Source organism: Crocuta crocuta, unplaced genomic scaffold (genome assembly GCF_008692635.1).
Source record: "Crocuta crocuta isolate KB4526 unplaced genomic scaffold, BGI_CrCroc_1.0 scaffold209, whole genome shotgun sequence".
In the NCBI taxonomy this organism is placed as follows: domain Eukaryota; kingdom Metazoa; phylum Chordata; class Mammalia; order Carnivora; family Hyaenidae; genus Crocuta; species Crocuta crocuta.
Window position 1 is genome coordinate 2,044,599 of NW_027551566.1, and position 22,890 is coordinate 2,067,488.

The following is a 22,890-nucleotide window of genomic DNA, read 5'->3' on the forward strand; positions in this document are numbered from 1 at the left end:
GTCCTCGGTCTCAGCTACACAGAGCTGTCCCTTGCCCCAGAGAGGTCATTGCTGGAAAGCAGGGACCATGCTTTACTCTACCTTCTTACCCTCATAGCAGCTGATGTCATACCTGCAACCTAGTCAGCTCTCAAGAACTTTGTCAGACTTAACTGTGAAATGTTGTTGTATGAGATTATCAAAATGACATGGCTTTCATTTCGGACTCCTTTTTAATGAGTGGATATTAAATCAAATCTGCCCCAACTTTTATTTTTCAGCTGATCCTAGGAAAGTTAATATTTTATTAAGATCATAATTTAAAAGGTCACTGTAATTTAATACAAGCAACAATGTATGAGGCTTTAGAATTTACAGAATCCTTTCTGATTGGTCTCCGTTGCTATTGTGAGAGCACCGTGGGGCAAGTTGTGTTTTTACTCCCATTTTACAGGATGAAACTGCTGCCCAGGAAACAAAGTACCTGCCCAAGAACAGACAGCAAAGTAGTTTACCTTTTAGGAGTTTTCTATCCAAATCCCTCCTCTTCCTTCTTCCTCATTCTCTCCAACATCTGCCTGAAAGCAACTTTGTTAAAAGAAAGTACTTTTGGGGCACAGTAGGTAAGCATCCAACTTTAGCTCAGGTCATGATCTTATGGTTTGTGAGTTCGAGCCCCACATCGGGCTCTCTGTTGTCAGCACAGAGCCCACTTCAGATCCTCTGTTCTCTTTCTCTCTGCCCCTTCCCTGCTTTCCCTCTCTCTCTCTCTCTCTCTCTTTCTCAAGCATAAATACACATTAGAAAAAAAAGAAAATAAAGTACTTCTGAAGCTCCCCAAGTGAATTTTGTTATGTGTGAATCAAAAACCAAAATGTTAAACAGATAGAATTTGAAACACCGAGCCATTTGTCAACGCATTAGAGGTCGTGTAATTATTCTAGATGGTCTAATTTCTTTCCTTTACCTCTTTCCTTCCTGTTGTGGGATTCGAGTGCACTGGGTTCTCTCTCATAAGAACAAGCAGGCCAGGGGCTGTCTCAGGTTTGCCGAAACTACTGCTTTGTTAATGTTTCCAGCCTGAGGTTTCCTCAGAAGCGAGTTGACAGCTAGCTCCCTGGGGGAACTTTCTCTCAGATTTAAGCCATTCTTGGGAGCTCATTGTCCAAACACATATTAAATTACAAAAAAGAAGAACACATTGTAAGTCTGTTGCCCAGGATGAAACTAAAAACATTGCCTGTTGGATCTGCTTTACGTGTTTTGTCCACTCCTCCAACACATTGGTGTGATAGGTTTGTAAACTCCCAGAATTGAATGACCCCCACATTGCTTGTCTTTCCCTCCCTCCCTCCCTCCCTTCCTTCCTTCCTTCCTTCCTTCCTTCCTTTTTATATAGAACACAAAATGTGGAAAACTTTTATTTTGCTCCAACGTGCAGGCGGAGTAATTTTACTTACAAGGAAGCAAACTAGAAAATGTGCATTTTGTGTTACCCTACAATGAAAGAATAGGTAATCATCATATTCCAAAGCTTATTTCTTTGCCAGTATGAGAACATACCAGAAGACACAGAATAGCTTTTCCTTTTTAGCTTGTTCCTGATCATGGGCTAGAAGAGAACAGAGAACTCCATGCCACCAGGCAGGCTCACTTTCATCCACATCTGAGAACCAGGCTTCCTGATTTCAGCAAGGGAAAAGGAAACACGTGTAAATGCACTGACACGCATCTTTAACAGCGTCAAAAGCTCTAAGTCTTTTTAGCAGAGTTGAGGCTTCAAGTAAATGAACACAGAAGCCACAAATGATGTGGGAAAAATAGGGATCCTGGTTTCTTGTTGGAATTCTGGGAGATTTCTTGGTATTTTTTTCCATAAAATCCTTCTAACTACCATCCCTACACACAGAGTGCCTGTGCTTCACTTGCATGGGTGTGTGCACAGACCCACACAATTTCTCTCCAGGGAGTTCCTAAGAATACTTTGATGGGAGACTCATTTCTGTTGAGAGCATAGCATTTTATACCCAGTTCCCCCATTTGATAATATTTCTATGAGAGTTGATCTGTGTATATTTTGAAAACACATTTTTTAAAAAGTTTATTTATTTTGAGAGAGAGAGAGAGAGAGAGAGTCCCAAGCAGGCCTTACACTATCAGTGTCGAGCCCAGTGCAGTGAAACCCATAAATGGTGAGATCATGACCTGAGCCGAAATCAAGAGCCAGATGCTTAAGCGACTGAGCCATCTAGGTGCCCCTTGGAAGCACATTTTAAAGCCAGAACATTTAATGACTTCGCTTGAAAGTATAGCTCTAAAAAGTTTTACTTGCATTTATAAATGATTATTAGGCAAAGTGAATGAGGTGAAAGAATAATTTGTGCTTCAGAGCTAAATAATGGCCTCAGAATGATGCTCTGGGTCTACATAGGAGGCCCGTTATTCATGAATGTCAACTGGTGCTTCACTGACCCTGAATTAACACTTTCTCTTCCTAAGAAAGAGGAGCATGCTTGGGTTTGTGTCCAGACCTCAGAGACAATTTCTGGCCTTCATAGATCTCCACTCCATCTGTGTAAATGAAAGAATTGAATGTTGATTTCTTAGATCTTTCTTCTCTAGATTTTCACAATTCCAGAGGAACACATGAAATATCCTCGTTACCCAAATTCAGTAGAGATGTTTTCCCTACAAAATTTCCATACTTTATTCTAAGGTAGCACAAGTGCATAATCTGAGTTCTGCATGAGAGTGACATGAGTATTCTGCTTGGTGTCATTGGCAGTGTTGACTGAGACTTCAGTGCACCTTGCAGCCATGGCTTTAGGCTGTACATGAACATATTAAAAATTATGATTTCATCCAAGAATTTCTTTTGTATATTCTAAGAAGAATACATTCCCAGCTGATGCATTCCTGAGACAGGATGAACAGTACACCTGGGAAGAGTATGGCTGCCTGTTGCTATACTACCTATATTAGCTATAGGAGTGCATGTTTCACTCATTGCAATAAATCCTGCTTTACTGATATTACTTGAATGATTATTCTCTGTAAGCACATTTCTAACTATCCTATTATCTGTGATGGCAGTTACTCTTTTCTTCTGCTTCTACTCCAGAACCTTGTAAAAGCTGGGAAGGAATGGGATGGAGGAGCCAGCAGAGAGACTTGAGCTGGCTTCCTCAGAAACAGCAGATTTGAGCATCCTCTTATTCCACCCCATCCACCCCACTCGCAGACCCTTACAAATTCTTGGGATGTACAAATGTCTTTCAGCGTCAACTTGTCCCCCAGCTTTGGCCCCCAAGTTTAGTCCCATATCAGAGTATGTGCTCTGAGCATACCTCATACACACGGGAGTCAGATGTAGCCACGACACTTTTGCTGTCATTACTCGCCAGCAGACCTCATTTGCTGAAGTCCCATTGTCAGGAGTTAATAACTGCTCCGAGCATCTGCATCAACCTCATTAAACCAGCCTGTTGTACAAACTGTAATGTTGGAGATTTGAGGCTTATCAGGGTCACGACTAAGACAGTCATTACATAGTCAGGCTGTGGTGTCTTCAAGGCATGATTGGTGCAGCTGGTAAGTCACTGCTCTCTACAATCCTCCAACAGTTTTTTTCATCTTATGGAAGGATAAACGTTCTGAATTTCCTGGTGGGGTTGACATCTCCCTGTTAGTCTCCCCAGTGAGATGTGAAATGCCCATTAGAGGAAGCATACGTTGAAAGCAGCTCCCCTGATCCGTGGGCTGCAAGAAGGGTGTTTGTTGGTCAGAGTAAAAGGGGCTTTATGTTCTGTTTATATTGCTGAGGACTTAGGGCTGAGAGAACAACTCAGTTCATATGACAGAGGGTGAGTTCTTACTCCGAGCATCTGATCTCCGAGCACCCTGAACATCCTTGCTCTAATTTGCTAATCCCCAAAAATGTTTTGAGAAAAGGCTACTTGGGGTTTGGTACCACATCACAGGCTCTGGCTTTCTTCCCACCCCAGAAACAACAGATCTTTCCATTTTAGACTTCCACATGTCCCCATGATCAGGAAGGATGTCCATTCCCACTGCTTCTATTCAGTGGTGTACTGGAGATTACAGCCAGAGCAGTTGGATAGGAAAATGAGATAAAAGGCATCCAGTCTTGAAAGCAAGAAGCAAAGCTATCTATATTCACAGACAGCATAATCTTGTATATAAAAACCCAAGGAATTGCCATATTCACAAAAATCCCCTATTAGAACAAATACGTTAATTCAACAAGATTACAGGATCTATATATGAAATCTATATACAAAATTAACTGTGTTTCTGTTCACTACAGTGGACAGTTTGAAAATGAAATTAAGACAGTTTCATTAGTAGTAGCATTAAAATGAACAAATATTTAAAAATAAATATAACCTGGGAAATGAAAGACATACACTGAAAACTGTAAGACATTGCTATAAGAAACTAAAGACCAAAATAAGTGGAAATATGACCCATATTCCTGGATTGGAATGCTTAATACTGTTAAGATGACAATACACCCTAAATTCATCCACAAATTCAATGGGATCCTTATAAAAATTCCAATGGCCTTTTTTGCATAAGTGGAAAAACTGATTCTAAAATTCTTAGGCAATTGCAAGGAACCTTGGATAGTCAAGACAATCTTCTTGAAAAAGAATAAAGCCAGAGAACTCAGAGTTCCCTATTCAAAACTTAACCAACATTGATCTTAGATATATAGATCAATGGAATAGAATTGAGAGTCCAGAAATAAATCTCTGGTCATCTAATTTCTGACAAGGTGCCAAGACAGCTAAGTGGGAAAAGAATAGTCTCTTCAACAAACGGTACTGGGACAACTGAGTATCCACATGCAAAAGGATGCAGTTGGATTCCTGCCTCACACCATATACAGACATTAATTCTAAATGGATCAAAGACCTAAATATAAGAGCTAAAACTATAAAAGTCCTAGAAAGATTAGATATGACACCAAAAGCATAAGCAGCAAAGGAAAAAATGCAAAAATTGTACTTCATCAAAATTAAAAATTTTGTACAGCAAAGTATACCATCAAACAAGTGAAAGACAACCCAGAGAATGGTAGAATATATTTGTAAATCATATATCTGATTAAGGGTCTGGTTCCCAGAATATATAAAGAAAGAAGTTTTATAACTTAATAGCCAAAGACAAACAGCCTAATTTAAAAGTGGGTGAAAGATTTGGACATTTCTCCGAAGAAGATCTCATAATGACCAATAAAGCATGTGAAAAGATTTGAGAAGACTAAAAGATTAGTCACCAGGGAAATGGAAATCAAAGCTACACTGAGATACCACTTCATACTCTCTTGAGGAGTTATAATGATATTTTTTTTAGAAACACACAAAATACCATGTCGGTGAGGAAGTGGAGAAATTGGAACCCTCATATATTACTGGTAAGAAAGTGGAATGGTGGGGCACCTGGATGGCTTAGTTGGTTTAGTGTCCAACTTCTGCTCAGATCATGATCTCATGGATCATGAGTTCAAGCTCCACATTGGGCTCTCTGCTGTCATCTCAGAGCCTCCTTTGGATCCTCTGTCTCCCTCTTTCTCTGCCCCTCCCCACGTCACACTCTTTCTCTGTCTCTCTGTCTCTCTGAAATAGAAACAAACAAAAAGTACGAAATAGTGAAGCTGTTGGGGAAAACAGTTTGTCAGTTCCTCAGAAGTTAAACATAAGATTACCTTATGAACCAGCAATTCCATTTCTACGTATGTACCCAAAAGCACTGACAGTAGGTATTCAAACAAAAACCGGGTCACCTATTTTCATAGCAGCACTACTCACAATCACCAAAAGGTGGAAATAACCTGAATGTCCATTAACTGATGATAGGGTAAACAAATGTAGTATATCAACACAGTGGAATATTATTTAGCCACAAGAAGGAATGAAGTATTGCTACATGCTGCAACATGTATGAACCTAGAACACCTCACAAGTGAGAGAAGCCAAGTTAAAAAAAAAAAAAATGTCATGTGGTGTATGAGTCCATATCCTGAAATACTCAGGACGGGCATTTCCATAGAGACAGAAAAGCAGATTAGTGGTTTCCTGGTGGGCAGGAATGGTGATGGGCTGATGGTTTTGTTTTGAAGATGTTCTCAAATTAGATAGTGGTGATAGTGCACAATTTTGTGAATATACCAAAAACTATTAAATTGTACACTTTATTTTTTAAAAATTTTTAAATGGTTTATTTTTTTGAGAGAGACAGACAGCGTGAGCAGGGGAGGGTCAGAGAGAGGGAGACACAGAATCAGAAGCAGGCTCCTGGCTCTGAGCTAGCTGTCAGCACAGAGCCCGACACAGGGCTCAAACCCACGAACTATGGAATCATGACCTGGACCGAAGTCAGACGCTTAACCGACTGAGCCACCCAGGCGCCCCTTAAATTGTACACTTTAAAGAGTGTTTTTTCGTACATGTAAATTATATCTCAATGAAGCTCTCCCTGGTGATCTAGTGGTTAGGATTCAGCACTCTCGATAAATCTCTTATATACAACAAAGTGAAAAAGAAGCAATTAAGACAATCTGGTGACATATCAACTTCAGTATAAAATAAAATTCATAGAGTGTTTCTTAAACTCAGTCAGCCAACCAATCAATCCCCCTTTTATCATGAAGCAGACAGTCCTGATGTATTTAAAGGCTAGCGAAATTATTCCTCACAGATGCAGGATTAATTGCAAGCAATCATAAACATTCAAGGCTCTCACCTTAGGGCTGAGGGTTGCAGACTTTTTCGCCATCTGCCTGATGTTCTGTCACTCCTGAAATCCTGATTCCATGCAAAGGGTCAAAGCCGCTCATGTGGCCATCAGAAGTTTATTTCATGTTTCTCACTCCCTTTTTCCTTTGCACGTTGCTGTCAGGGAAACTCTGTGTCTTTTCCGTAGCATATTTCACGGTGAGAAGTGCTAGGTGACTTTGTTTCTCCACCTACAGAACCCAATTACTCTGCCCTGTCATATTTCTCCTGGTCTTCATAATGTAGTTACACCCAGAGAGGTCACATTGGTCTGGCACTTACACAAATCTCTCCTTCTTCTCCAAACAGATCATACCATACTTGGCCCTTTTAAACAGATACTATGTAGCACATACTACATATTCCTTGACTCAGGTCTTGAAAGTAATTTTTAGCTTTGTCCTGTTATGTGTTTAGTGTCAGTGACTTCTGTGGAAGCACAGTGCTTAAGACATTATCTGTCGTGATTCTTTTAAAGGCCCTAATCATAAAGTCTTTATTTTTATCAACAAAAACTCTATCTGAACCAATGTAGAGCATGAAGAGGCTAGAGCATGAAGAGGCTAGGTAGCAGCTTGTGGTATGTATGTAAAGGGTGTCTTCTGCACAGAGCTGAAGGAGCAAAGACCGACTAGCAGAAGCAAGAGGCCCTGGCCTTGAGACTTCGAAGGATCTGTGATTCTGGTAACTATTTTTTTTTTTTTTCACTCAGCATTTCTGAGCTTCCCTAATAGGGAGATAATTGATACTTACAAATATGTCCTCGAGGTACTGCAGGATTGTGGCTGCCTTTTTAATTGTTAAAGTTTAAATTATATCCAGGGTTAGTGTTAAAAGTATCCTTTTGCATTCAAATATTTTGATAATTAGTAATTCCACTTGGGTGTGGAATGAGTTGAGCCTTTTCATTAACCAGATTAATGAGATAACCAGATCAGAACATTCTCCCTTTTACCAAACAAAAGAGCTCCCTCTAGAATTTTCTAGATAAAAGGCAGGTATCTTTCCTGAAAAATGGCCAAGTTACTCATTACATAGCGTTTTATTTTTCCTGAAGCAAAAAAAATTAAAGGAGTTCTGTGATTCTATATACATGAATTTTTTTTTCTTAGCAGCTCTGTTTGGCCTCCTGGAAGGTCTGAGTGACTGTAGGTGGAATAACCAGACCGTCTGCCCCTGAGGAGCAGGCGCGAGTCCGCTAAGGAAAGGCAGGGAGACAGATGGTCGGCTATTGTGTTACAACCATCATCTGCCGGGCCGTGAGCAAATATTAAGTGAATAATATATATGTAATTGGTGTGAAAGTACAGTTGCAACATTTCTAATTCCATTTGAACGATGGCTACTTCTTGAACATTTCTGTTTCATAGAACACTATATTGAAATGTTTTTGTTTACAGGGTTAATCCATTTTAAACTGCTTTAAAGTGAACATTTTCCCCCATTTTTGACGCCACTGTGCAATATTTTGAATTGAAATGGCCTGTAATGGCCCTTTTTTTATTTTCCGTAACAACACGAGCACTAAATTATAGCTGTGCAATTATGTAAACAATGGAAATGCTTCCAGAATGAATCCTTCCTTTTAAATTTTCATTTTGTGTAATTGTTGGAAGGTTTGGAGCTATAATAAACAAAATTATTTTACACATTTATCGTTCTAAAGGTCAATTATAAGAGAACTAAAGAAACAACACTATGCAAAATGAATAAACCAATTTCTGTTGCCATCACCATATGTTTTTCTTATCACTTATGGTTTTTCCAGTTACTGTGTACATAGCATTCAATTAAAGCGATTCATTTACCAGGCTGAATGCAGTTTGTGTTTATAGAACGGTGCTTTGGAGGAGAGGAAACAACACGCCTCTATTTGAATTACCTGATTTTTTGTAAGATCAGTGATAAGAGACAGATGTTCTCACCAGTTACTTTCTCATAAGCTGGAATCTTTTGATAAGCTGCAAATTCACAATTATCATCTTACAGTCCAGCTTTCACACTCACCGTGTAGCATGCGTGTGGACTTTTAGCCAGAAACAGGAGAAAAGCATTAGTTTGGTGGTCTTTTTGCTATATGGTAGCATTTTGGAGAATGAATTTTATTTCCTTTGGACAAAAACATGTTCAAGAGCTTTGTGCTTCACACTGGTTAGTTCTCAAAACCAAATTTCTTGTTTTAGAGTCCATTTTTCATTGGGCTTATTGTTCAGCTTATTATTTTTAGTCTGTTTAGAGTATGAGGAAAGAAACTAATTTTTGCTACCAGATTCACTTGTTTCAGAGAAGTTTCTAGAACTCCTTAGAAGAATGGAAGCTAGAAACTAAAAATATCATTTTCCTGTTTTTATTTTATTTACCTTAGAAATTATATACATTATAGCTAATGGCTATAATGCTTAGCTAAGAATGTTATTTGAGAGCACTAATGTCAAGAGGTTTTTAGTATCTGGGATAACATCATCTAAGAGGCTACCTTCAGAATCTTCTAAGATATTCTTTCTGAATATCAGTAAAATAATAGTCCATAGAATTCCATAGAATTCTACAAAGTAAATGAAACCTATGAAGTAAATTCTAGAAAGTAAAATCCTTCAGAGTCCTTCCCTTTTTGAAAAAAAAATTTTTTTTTTTACTTGTCACTGTCTTCACTTCTGTATAGTACTTCTCAGGTCAATTTAGAAAGGCATGTGTCCACACCTATATCATTAGGTATGACTCTATAGGAGAGAATCATCCCATTTAATGGAAGAGAAACATGAAGCTCTAGGCATGACATGATCTGCCCGTAGCCACATACACTAGGCCTTGAACCTAAGCCTCTAGGCGCCTGTCCTAGTGTACTTTTCATCACACCAGTGTTTGAGTTCAGGGGCATTTCCCACTGGTGGTCACAGGGGAGGTTTCACTAAACAGCTCCCTGTCACCCAGGAAGAATGATGGCCCCTCTCCTCATCTCCGCCAGTCCTTGATACTGTCTTGGTTAGGCCAGTTGGAGCAGTTACAGAACTCTCACACCACCCTGAGGACCAAACCACCCTTTTTCACAAGGGGGGCCTCCATCAGACAGTGATAAGCAGCAAAAATTCAGTAGCCTTGGTTTAACTGTTACTGTATTGACCTAAGGGCTGTTTTCTATTTGTGACATAGGACACTAGTTTTCCAAAATAATCTTATTTAAGTTAAAAAAAAAAAAAGAGGGGGGGGTAGTTGCTTTAAAAAAAACAGACAAATAATGTTCTCTTTGGACATGAATTTAGCAGAAGGCATTAGGTTGTACATGAATAACTGACCATTTGGGAAGCATCATCCTATCTATATATGAAGCCTTGTAGACTGCAGAAAGTTCAGAGTCTCAAGATTTTTATTTTTTCAGAGATTCTGGCAAAAGCTATGATCTTACTGTGGTTAAAGCAGGAGGAGAGGGTGAAAGAAGATTCTACTAGATATGAGTGGAGCCCTCCATGGATGTCCCTCCATTGGGAATATGCAGCTGTTCTCTTTTGAGCACCACACAGTTATTCCTAATTTTAACACGTTAACACAAAGATAGAATCTTTGGGTTGTTACATTTCAGTGTGGACAAGCAAAATAAGCAGGCATATGGCCATAATTTGGCTGACTGGCCATACAGTTCCCTCTTTGAGTCCCACATTACCCCTACCCCAGTGCTGCCTTTAACTGGCGACAGCTACCCAGGCCCCACTTCTCCTCAGGGCTCTGTCTTACGTGGGTGGCAGAGTAGGGTAGGCTAGCCATCTGTTATTTTGCCCTCTCTTTCCAATCTTCTTGCCCATAGAAACAGGTTCCGTTGAAATGACTGGCCCAGATCCAGGGGTGGGGAGCTGTGTGACTTTATCTCAGTTCCACTCACTTCTGCTGTCTTTAGCATCAGTGGCAGCTTAGTAATTTTTTGTGAATACCCCATTGACAGCACATTTTACCTTTACACACATGAATCTTATGAAGCAAAATGATTTCACTTAGAAATTCTTGCCTTAGCTTGTTAAAGGACTTAGTTCCTAATTCCTATAAACTTGTCCCAGAAAAGCATTTTTTAATTAAAATTCTAAATTCCGGTGGTGAAAATAGCTTATTTAAGTATGTGCCAAAGATTTTTAAAATCTTCAGGGTTCAAGGCTTAGTTCCTCATCTCAACAGATGGAATGAACACACACATAACAAAGTTAACATGGTGGTTGTTTGCATTATTAATCTTCAGATGCACGGCATTCTGCTACCTTGCTGGCCAGGTTGACACGAATCCTTTCAGTGTGGCATATGTCAACAGAAATGTGCTTCCATCTGCTGCCAGGTAGCTTGATGCCTGATATTCTAAGACAAGGCCCAGCACAATGCGCACCTCTGTGAGTAATTACAGGTGTGTGGTGAGGAGCCCAGGGCATTAATCAGAGGCTTAATTATGAAAAAGGTGGATCTTTTGTTCCACTCTTAGAGCATGAGTTTACTACACACTTTCTAAACTACAGCATCCATCTGCTCAGCCCCTTAGAATGTTTGCCTTGGCTGATATGGACTCTAAAGTGTATCAAAGGACGTGATTAAAGCAGGGTTAAACATTAACTTGGGAGAAGTGTGGTTCAGGTTTTTCTTTCCTTCCTTCCTTTATCTGTCTATTTATCTATCTGTATTTTTGGTATAGGAAAACCTCTGCTGAAATGCTAAAGCTTTAAATTAGTACTTGCTAAACTATTTACTACATATGAGCTCTAATGGAGTAAACACAGGATAGTCATTTTAAGGATATGAACAGCACAATTCATAGAAACTAAATGAATCCCCTATGTAAGGACAAAAATAAGTCTTGGAAAAAAATGTATTGTGAACACATATAAATTCTCTTTCAAGATTACAAGTTGTGAAATGGGGTTATATGTATTGCAAAGGACTTAACATGTTAGGATTTAGCATGTTGCTGCTACTTTGCTCTAATTTAATTAAATTGAGTCAGGATTATGTTATTCATTTATTTATTTTAAGTTTATTTATTTTGAAAGAGAGAGAAAGAGAGTGTGTGGGTGAGTGGGTGAGGGGCAGAGAGAGAGGGAAAGAGAGAATCCTAAGCAGATTCCACGCTGTCAGTGCACAGCCTGATGATGTGGGGCTTGATCTCATGGACCATGAGATCATGACCTGAGCCAACTGACATCAAGAGTTGGACACTCAACCGAGACACCCAGGTGCCCCTGGATTATTTTAAAGGATTTTTTAAAAATAATCACAATGAAATCTGAGAAAATAAATCAGATTTTTAAAAGTTTTGCTTCTTGTTTATATTTTGAGACTAACTATAGGTTGAATAACGACAAGACACATAACTCTAGTACTTCAGTATGTTTGATTAATGTGCATGGCCTAGAACTTCGTAAGAGAAGTTTGTGCTTTTCTGACTAATTCCCCGTGTACACACACACATTCGCACAGGTGGCTTCAGAGCTGTGGCCTGACCATGGGTGGCATGAATGCTGTCTGGTAGTGGAGCCCTGCTCTGCCATAGGCTGGAATGTGGTGGCTGTCTCAAAACAGAGCTGGTGGACAGGGGACAGTCTGCCACCCACGTCGGACAGGCCACTCCAGACATGGCAACACCAGGTGTCTGGGCAGTCGGGGGTTTTCATGCTGCATGTAAATGGCGACTGCTACATTTGCGCTTTCCTCACGGTCACACTTGTACCCAAAGCCTCACTGACTGCCCAAGCTTAGAATATGACCACGCTCTATTCATTCCCATTGTTTAACACACAGAATTATCCAAAGAGTAAAAATGTCCATCTCCTTGCCTACTTAAAGATTTTTTTCATGGAACAACAACTTTTGAAAATTGGATGGTTTTGAAAGAAATAGATGTTTGCAGGTCTTTTTATATATCTACCTCAACACTCCTGGAGCTTGTCTGAAGATCTCACCTTCAGGTAGAAGATGGAAGAAGTGTCTAGTCCCAATGCCATGCTTTAGATTTGGGGCACATCATCTTACAACTTAGTGTCCCTTTGCTTTCCTATAAAATGGGTATGAGAGCCCTTGGAGATGGGTGAGGTCATCTCCCACTCCCCTCTTGACTGAAAAATTTCTGTGACCGTTAGGTTATCATACAGTGGCCATATTACAAATGAAGTGCCTACTGTGGAATTTTGTTCTTGAAAATTAGAGCTGTGCTTTCTTCTCTTCCCTTCTAGGATATCTTAAATACTATTATAAGGCACTGTCCTCCCCGCTTCTTCTCCCTGGGTTTGCCTGGCTTCTCAATGCTGGTGGGAGACTTCATCACGGCCGCTGCCAGGGTCCTCAGTACAGACACGCCGGCGGTAAGTATGACAATGCTCAGCATCCAAACTCCCAGGAGGCTTCACAATCGCTAACAAGGTTCAGATTTCTCCACTCTTAACAGGTGTTGACTCATTAGTGCAATGTGAAACTGGGCTCTGGGGTAGATGCCCTGGCAGCTGATGTGTGAAATTGTAGGATAAGATGACACACTGGTATTGGGAAGGCGTTTCATCAAAAGGCCAGAGTGTGAAAAATCATATCCTCACTAATATTTCAGCACATTTACACAGTCAGATGCAGGACATGTCTCTTAGAGTCTATTAGCATTTTGCAGTAAATGGTGGCACAGAGATGTCTGTAGTAAAGAGAGAATTTTAAGTGTATATTATCAATAATTTTTTAAATTACTGTCTTGGTTATTATAAGTCTAATAAAATATTTTTTAATGTTAGAACATTTAAATTTTAAGCAGATATTGAATACATATTAATGTGCAATAAAACTGGCAAAATTCTTACAGTAAAAAATGAAAATCAAGTGGACTAAGTGAACATTCATGGCTACAAAAAAACTATCTGCAATCTCCACATTTACCTCCATTATTAGGGCAATGTGTTAATGCCTTTTGAGAGAACACTTTTACATTTACATATAAAGGACCTCTCACTTTTGTGCTCTGTACAACTGTTACCTGTTTAGACTCACTGTTTTCCTTTTCAAATGCTGTGAATAAATTAGCTTTACTGTTTTCTGGGGACTTGTATTGAAATTAGTATGAGTCTCTAGCCACCTAAATTTTGTTTAATATATTGCTACTTTTTCACTCTACTTACTTCTCTGCAGGGTAAATTCAAACTGCAACCATGGATTTTAAATTAAGTTGTTTTAATACCTTATATAGATGGTATTTCATGCTGATTTTTTCATGTGCTAACTTTTTTCTTATAAGGATAAGTTAAAAAGCAAAGGGAAGGGAAAAGAGCCAGAGGTGAAAGGGAAGTATAAAAAAAGAAAACTAGAAGAAAAAAAGGAAGAAGAAAGATGTTGAATTTGTTCAACTGTTGTTTTCTTTTTAAGGAATAGGACAAATTTTTATACTGTTTTAAGTCTGAAAAAATTTTAGGATAATCATTCTCAAAGAACCTTCAAATTTATTTTTTCCATTCAGATCAACATTGAATAACTTCCCAGGATATAGGAAAAAAGCATGCTTCTTTATTGATATTTTTCTTACTTGACACTAGAGTTTCCTGTAAAAATGCTGGCATCCTTTCTAGAGATGATGCCATGCATGGCAGTCAGTCTCTGAAAACTTATCTCTTGGCTAGATATATTAAAGTAGCTTTCCAAAATATTTTTTAAAAAAGAGAAAGAAAATATGATCATGTGAATGTAAGAGTTACATGAAGGAATAGTAACTCTAAATTACTTAGAATTTCTCTCTTGGTTTAAACTTGAGGTTTAAAGCTGTAGGGGAACTGGTGATGGAATATGCCTACTCAGTCAAAGTTTTTGGCTAACACAAGTTAAATACAAGTTTGCAGTACCCCTGCTATGCCCTGCTGAAGGAAAGAGAAGTGCGTGCACAGGTCACCGAAAGATGTGTAAGAGCTCGTGCCCAACAAACATTCTTTGCAGTAACCAAAACCTAGAACTAATCCAAATGTCCATCACCAATGGAACAGATACATGGTATTGTGCACGTAAGACAGAGTATTGCATATAATCCCCTTTCTGTGCTTGATCCTGGAACTGTATAGGGTTGGACCTGGGTTCCATCTCTATGTTGCCTTGTACTGTTCTCTATCCTTAGACAATATGTTTAGGCACACGGGCCTCTTTCTCCTGTGTATAAATTTGGTCTTCCCCTGGGCTCAGTGCTTAGGCCAAAAAATTATTTCGATTTACTACATTCATTGAATATTTTATTTAAGACCTGATGTTTTATATCTAGTTGTTATATAGCCTATCATGCAACCTAAATGTCCGCAGTTCAAGCTGGGCTTGATGTACGACACAATAGTTAAGGCCACTCAGGGGAAGGTATCAATCTCGATGAAGTCTAAAACGAGATTGTCTGGTGGATAGTCAAAAAAAAAAAAAAAGATTGGTGAATAAAGGGCAGCAGTTAGTGAAGGCCAACAAAGCAAGGCTGTTTGAGAAACACTTACTGTGCACTTACATGCTAGGACCCGGTCTAGCTGAGTATGACAAGACCCTTACCCTCAAGGAACCAGATGATGGGTACAGCAAGTGTTCACTTATGTGTACGTTTCTAGAAGCTACAGTAGAATCACATCCAGAACCCAGAGGGGCACCAACTGAGGAAATGTTCATTCTGCTGGGTGAGAGGTGGAGGGGAAGACATACATTTGAAAGGTCTTCACGGAAGAAGTGAAGCTGAGGCAGAGACCTGAAAGACCGTCAGTGTTCATCAGATAAACGGGGTCAGCAGCAGCCACCCCTTATCTCAAGATGCTACTTATTGAGCACCCACTGGGGTAGAGAAGTGATGAAGATGACCTAACCCCTCCCTTTGTGGTGGTTACAAATACTAAGTGACTATCTAACAACTCAGACAGTGATGTATGCAAAGAAAAAACCAAAGCAGGGTTGCTGGAGACCTCAGAGGTAGAATGGCACAAGTCTTGAGTTTGCTTCTTAACATAAAATAAAGGAAAGGAAAGGCCTCGGATGAGGGGACAGAGTGCTGAAGGTAGTGTTACACAGAAGGACAGGACTGTGGTCCAGGTGAAGCTCATCAGTGTGAGATCCCTCTTGACACCTGAGACGAGATGACATACAAATCTGGACTTCAGGAGGGATGTCTGGTCTAGAGAGAAATACCGAGGAGTACAACATTTAGGAGGCATTGAAATCATGGGTCTGAATATCCTTTGGGAATGAATATAGATCTGAGAGAGAAGAGGGCACAGAACTGCAGTCAACATCCCAGAGTTAGATCCTGAGGAAATGAGGTGTTCCAGCACTGAGACTGTCAGACCACCTTAGGAGCCAAGAAAAGTGCCCCAGGGCCAAATGATGCAGGTGTTCCCAGGCACGAAGGAGCAAGCACCTACATCAATGCTTTGTATTTGTATTTAGAAAATGAAATAAACCATAAAAGATACAGCGACCTCATCCCTGATGCCATGGCTGCACTCATAGCTGCCTTCACTCCGACCTGTGCTGTGCTTCAGTGACCACCTGATACTCCACTCTCCCTTAGAGCATCCATCACCCCACACTCCTGCTCCATTCTGAGGGGACCACTGTTCAGGTGCAGTGAGATGGGAACTGTGCCACGTGGCCCTGGGGTTCTCTTCCTGGGAGCCCTGGTGTCTTTCTCAGACTCCACCACTGGGGAACTCCAGGGCCTCCATGGCCTCCCAGCACTGTGCACTTGGGGCCTTCTTCAGGTCCATGGGTACCCGGGTCCTCTGCCTTTTCCATTCCCACTGTCCATACCATGCCTCTCACCCCTCACCTCACTCCCTCACTCTACCAGCCTGACTGGCTCCTGTGGTTTTATGTGACTTTTAGCAGCAGTTGGTCTTAGTGTCCCTAACTGTCCTGAACAGAACAAACCATTGCCTCATTTTGATTACCATAGAATATCTCTTTATGTGTTTTATATTGTCTTTTGTTTCCCTGTGTGCTGATGAGAACCAAGTGAGGTAAAAGATTAATGTTCTGGGTTTCTGTGATATTCCCACTCTATGGCTCACATAGCACATGCTTCCCTGAATTGCATATAACTACTATTTGCCTCTCCTCCCACACTCTGCGTGCCTCACTGCAATCTCTCTGGGGGAGGGAGACTCCCTTTCATTTCCTACCTTGAGTGCTTAACAATATAGGCCCAGTGTGGACCCTAAAGATAGATGGCCTCAGTGCAAATCAGGGTCTGTCACTTGAAAAGCCACTGAATTTCTCCGAGCCTCAGTTTTCTCATTTGTAAAGTGGAAATGATAATAGTATCTAGGTCATTGGGTTGCTGAGGGTATTCTAGGACGAAATGCTTGTACAGCATTTAGAACAGTGCCTAGCACCAAGTGAGAGTTCTGTGTTTGCCGCCATTGTTATAATTAGTAGATAATAGTAGATAGAAGGATGGATGGCTGGGTGGCTCAGTCGGCTAAGCATCTGTCTCTTGACTTCAGCTCAGTTCATGATCTTGTGGTTTGTGCTGTGTGTAGACAGCAGGGAGCCTGCTTGGGATTCTCTGTCTTCATTCTCTCTGCCCCTCCCTCACTAACCCCCCTCTCAAAAATAAATAAACTTAAAAAAAAAAGATGGATGGATAGACAGATGGGAAGTGGGCAAGTGACATACCTCTGTAATCTTGGTACCTGCCTGCCCTATTCTTGGCTAATCATAGCTGCTAGTAAGTATTGGCTGAACTGAAATCTTGTGAAATGCCTCCTTTGATATATTCCTAATTTCAGTAATGGACAAACAAGTGATTTTGTATCTCACTAGATGTCAATCACTATATGTTGTTTTGCAAAGTAGTTCTTGGTGAGACAGGAAATTTGGTAGATGATGTCTGTTCTTTCTCTGCCTTCTGAAATTCAGCTTCAACCCCTCTCCCTTATGAATTTTTGTTAACTGTCTTCACAGCAAAAATAATACTAAGTTGATATCACTTACCCTGACTTGTCAAGAACATTAAGACTAAAAGCATGACAATAAAAGGTAAAAGTCATAATTGAGTCATTTGCTTTTCTGATTCTGAATGCATCTGCAGACCAGTTTTCACAATGCGTTTTTATATTCAAGTATATGTTATTTTCCAATTCCTTGGAAATTTGCTATTTCATTTAAATAAACGTCTCTTGCTTAACTACTCACCTGGAGAAAAAAAAAAAACCCAGCATAGTTCAATATTATCTAGAATAAAATAATTATAAATATTCCCTCTCGAAATCATGAAAAAGTAAAGTCTGTTGCTTATGTAAAGTTTCTGGCTTAGCAAAAGAAAAATGGGCGCTTTCACTTTTTTGTGCACAGGCACCTCATTCAGAAGCTCTCACCATTCTTGGTTCTCTTGTCTGCTTTCCAAATACCTACCGGGAGATCCCTTTGCTGCAGTCTGTGCCGGAAGTCAGTGAGGTCATCACAGGAACTGAAGACGTTAAGGTACCTACCGCATTTGAGTGAATCTCAGGTTTAGCATCTTTTCATTCTACCTCTGTGGCTATCTCTTCCATTATTGTACATTGACCCCTTATCCCTAAAAGTTCTGCTTTATTGTTTAAATGTTTCAGCTGTTTTTTTTTTTCAGAAGGCTGTTTTCGGGGGATTAAATGTATTCGATTCAGAGCATATTGCAGTTATAACTGATAGGTTCCTTGGGTGTTTTTTATTAGACCTGTTTATCATGCCTATGGATCATAATTACGTAATGAATCATCCTCTGTAATAATTTTAGGTTCAATTGTGCATTAGTGCATCAAATGAGCTTATAAGAAATAATTGAAATAAACTAAATATTCAGTCCCATTGTTCGCCTGATTAAATACTACTAATAATTTGAAATGTCAGGTTATTCATTCCTGCGAGAATAAAAGTAAGCATTTGTTCTCCCCTCAACTGACTTTGAGGCAAACAAATATGCTTTTCAAATCTCAGAATCAATCTGTCTATTTATGGTACATAATTATAATATATAATTTAGTGTACAATGTATAATCTAATTAAAGTAAAAGAAAATCGAGCTTTTCTTACCTGAAGTCTCAATTGCTTTGCTAGGTTTTTATCATGTGCCTAGAAGCCTTCTTCTCTAGGCTGGCTTAATTGCCCAGGGAGGCTCTGGGTGAGACCACCCACCACCAGGCTGCTCCCCCGAGCCCTGTGTCTCTTCCCCCCAGGTCCTCCCTGGTCCCTCAGGAGCTCCTGACTGTCTGGAACACAGTCAGAACATGTGGGAAACCAACTACTAAACAAAGTTTTTATTTTACTTAATTTTGTGTTTTTAGCATTACCTCATAAATATTTTACTGAAGAATGCCACAGAGGAACCAAATGAATGTGCAAGGTAAATGTTAACTAAAAGGTAAACTATTTTAGGATTTTAAGATACAAATTTATGTGTAAACAGTTAATGTTTAAAAAAAACACTTTTTCCACATTACTCATATACACACTAAAAAGTATAGTAAGGGGGCACCTGGGTAGCTCAATCAGTTAAACATCCGACTCTTGATTTCAGCTCAGGTTGTGATCTCACAGTTATGGGATCAAGCCCCACATCAGGCTCTGGTCTGAGCACTGCTTAGGATTCTCTCTCTTTCTTTCTCTACACCTCTCCCTGCTTGCACACACACATACACACACACACACTCTCTCTCTCTCAAAAAAAAAATTATGTATAGTAAGAATTATGTTGAGAAAGTGCTTTACTTAATTTTTTTAAAGTGTGCCATTATTAAGTGAAAACTGTAAGGTACAGAAGGTTTTATTAAATCTTGTGAAAGGAAAGATTACAAATATATACGTGCACTCCCTGATATTTTTAATGAAGAACAAGATGGAAGGATAAACCAAAACTCTTGCAAATGGTGTATGTATAGGGTAGTGATTCTCAACCAGAGGTGATTTTGTACCCCAGGAAACATTTAGCAATGTCTGGAAATATTTTTGGTTGCCTCTGCCAAACATCTTAGATTGCTGCTGTGTGTTACCAGATAGGTTTTCTGGGCCTCCTACATAATGACAAGCGGCCACCTGTCCTTCCAAGGTAAAGCCCAAAGCTGGGAGCACCAGTGGAGGGAAGGGGACACCAGTTTCTTACGCCCTGCCTCCAACCCCATAAGGTCACCAGAAGCCCAGCTCAGCCTCTTGCTGCCTCCAAGGAACAGGTTCCTGCCCTGCTCTCTCTCTAGCAGCGCATCAACCATCACTGCCTCGTTAGCTCTTTGATGAATTTAAGAGGATTGGGGTGAGGAGGGCGTTGCTTTTTTTTAACTAACATCTTTACTGGCTTCAGTGGATGGTTTAGTCTACATTTTCTAGTCTTCCATTACCAAAAGCTGTAAATTCATTATCAATTTGTTCATATTAGAGTAACCTTGAATTTTGGGATAAACTTAACTTAGCTTATACAGTACTGGATCTGATTTGACTGACATTTTGTTCAGGAAAGTTACGTTTATATTTATGGCCTGTCATTTTCTTTCCCCATCCTGTCCTTATCAGGCTTGATTGCAGGATTATGTACTCTTCCAAAACGAGTGAAGTATTTATTTCATTCTCTTAAGTCAGCAAGAGTTTTTGTAAAATTAGAGTTCATGCTCTTGTGTATTTAGACTTTGATGGTAAAACTATCTAGTTCTGGGTATTTATGAGAAGGTTAACCACGGACTTATTTTTTTCCATGATTGTTTAGGAATTTTAACACATTTTATTTTATTTGACAGCTTAGATAAACTAAAGTTGTCTAGAAATTTGTCCATTCCTTCTAAGTGTTGAAATGCCCTGACATTCATGATGGGTCCATTATCCTTTTGCTATCTTTTCATCTCTTTCACTCCTGTAGCTATCTGCTACATATATGCACTTCATAATCTTTGACCCTTTTCTGTACTCTGTGATTTTTCTCACACATCTTGCCAAAGACCTATCAACTTTATTAGTCTTTTCAAAGAATATACTTTTGTCTTTGTTCAGCCTCTTTATTCTGTATTTGTTTTTATTTTCTACTTTCTGCTCTTTTTAATATTCTTTCTTTTGCTTTCTTTACCTTCTGTCACTCATTTCATTTTTATCAGTATATTAATTCTGATATATACCAATATATTAACTCAGTATACTAATTCAGCCTTTCTCCTTACAAATACCAGCATTTAAGTCCATATATTTATTTCTAATGCTATTTTATCTGAGTTCTCTACATTCTGATATGTAATATTTTTCCACTACAAATTTTCTCCAGTTTCCATTATGATTCTTTTATTGAGTCACAATTTATTTAGAGATATATTTCTTTATTTCTAAACACATAGTTATTTTTATTTTTTGTTACTGATGTCTTAAAGGCATCGTAGATTAAATATGTTGTCTGCCAAGTGACAGTCTTCGAAATTGTTGAGATTTGCTCTATAGCCCAATATGTAGTCATTTTTTACAAATGCCCTACATATGGTTGAAAAGAATGTGTATATCATTTCTTCAGTTCTTGGGTGTGGTGCTCTCAATGTGTCCATTCAATTAATTTTTTAATCATGTCTTTCAAATATCTTAAGTTCTTTCTAATTTTTTTCATCATTATCTGAGAAAGATGGATTAAAATATCCCACTATTGTGGTACATTTGTCTATTTTTCCTTATATATCTGTCAATCTTTGTTTTATATATTTTGAAGCTATATTAGGAGCTGCATAGAAATATAGAATTATCGGGGCGCCTGGGTGGCTTAGTCGGTTAAGCGTCCGACTTTCCGACTTTCGCTTAGGTCATGATCTCGCGGTTTGTGGGTTCGAGCCCCGCGTCGGGCTCTGTGCTGACTGCCAGCTCGGAGCCTGGAGCCTGTTTCAGTCTGTGACTCCCTCTCTCTCTGACCCTCCCCTGCTCACGCTGTCTCTCTCTCCTAGAAATAAAAAAAAAAAAAAAGAAATATAGAATTATCAAATCTCTATATAGAATCCCATTTCTTTTATTTATTTTTGAGATAGAGACAGAGACAGAGACAGAGTATGAGCAGATAAGGGGCAGAGAGGGAGGGAAACACAAAATCTGAAGCAGGCTCCAGGCTCTGAGCCATCAGCCAGCACAGAGCCCAATGCAGAGCTTGAACTTGCAAACCGCGGGATCATGATATGAGCTGAAGTTGGACGCTCAACCAACTGAGCCACCCAGGCACCCCTACCTTAAAGACCACTTGTCTGATATTGATTCAGATATTTTTAAATGATATTTTCTATCCTTTTATTTTTATTTTTTAAATGTTTATTTATTTATTTTTGAGAGACAGAGAGACAGAGAGAGAGCGAGTGCACTAGCAAGCAGGGGAGGGGCAGAGAGAGAGAGGGAGATGGAATCCCAAACAGGTTCCATGCTGTCAGCACAGAGCCCTGCGTGGGGCTTGAACTCACAAACTGTGAGATCATGACCTGAGCTGAAACCAAGAGTTGGATGCTTAACCCATTGAGCCACTGAGGCACCCTAATATTTTCTGTCCCTTTAAACTTACTTTTCTATATTCTTCTCTTTAAATGTCTTTGCAAAAATTGTACATAGTTTATTTTGTACATTTATCCTGTCTGATTTTTATCTTTTAACTGAATCTTTAGTTCATTTACATTTACTGCAATTTCTGAGATATTTGGATGTATTTTTTTCATCTTTATATTCTGTTATTTGTCCTCAGTATTCTCTCATTTTCTCCCTTTTCTTGCTTTCATTTCTTCCCCTCTCTTTTCCTTCCATTCTTCCTTACTTCTTAACTTCCTTCCTTCCAGATGATTTTTTCCACATTCTATTTATTTCCTCTAATTTTTTAGGAGTCATTAGAAATTTTAATGGGGTTCCTGTGTGGCTCAGTCAGTTAGGCATCCAACTCTTGATTTCTGTTCAGGTCATGATCCCAGGATATCATGGGATCGAGCCTCACATCAAGCTCTGTGCTGACAGCACAGAGCCTGGTTGGGATTTTCTCTCTCTCTCTCTCTCCTCTCTCCTCTCTCCTCTCTCCTCTCTCCTCTCTCCCCTCTCTCTCCCCTCTCTCCCTCCCTCCCTCCCTCCCTCTTGCCCCTCCCCTGCTCATGCACATACATGCTCTCTTTCTCTCAAAATAAATATTTTTTTAAAAAGATATTGTAAT

General features: G+C 39.5%; 1 protein-coding gene across 1 annotated transcript in view; it reads left to right on the forward strand.

Annotated features, from left to right (window-relative positions):
• The window catches only part of RALGAPA2 (Ral GTPase activating protein catalytic subunit alpha 2), a 340,826-nt gene that overhangs the window by 182,611 nt on the left and 135,325 nt on the right, over positions 1-22,890 (forward strand). The window contains exons 25-27 of the mRNA XM_077750219.1: positions 12,977-13,105; positions 18,081-18,209; positions 19,049-19,107. Coding sequence (XP_077606345.1) covers positions 12,977-13,105; positions 18,081-18,209; positions 19,049-19,107 — 317 coding nt within the window. The remainder of the gene's footprint in view (positions 1-12,976; positions 13,106-18,080; positions 18,210-19,048; positions 19,108-22,890) is intronic.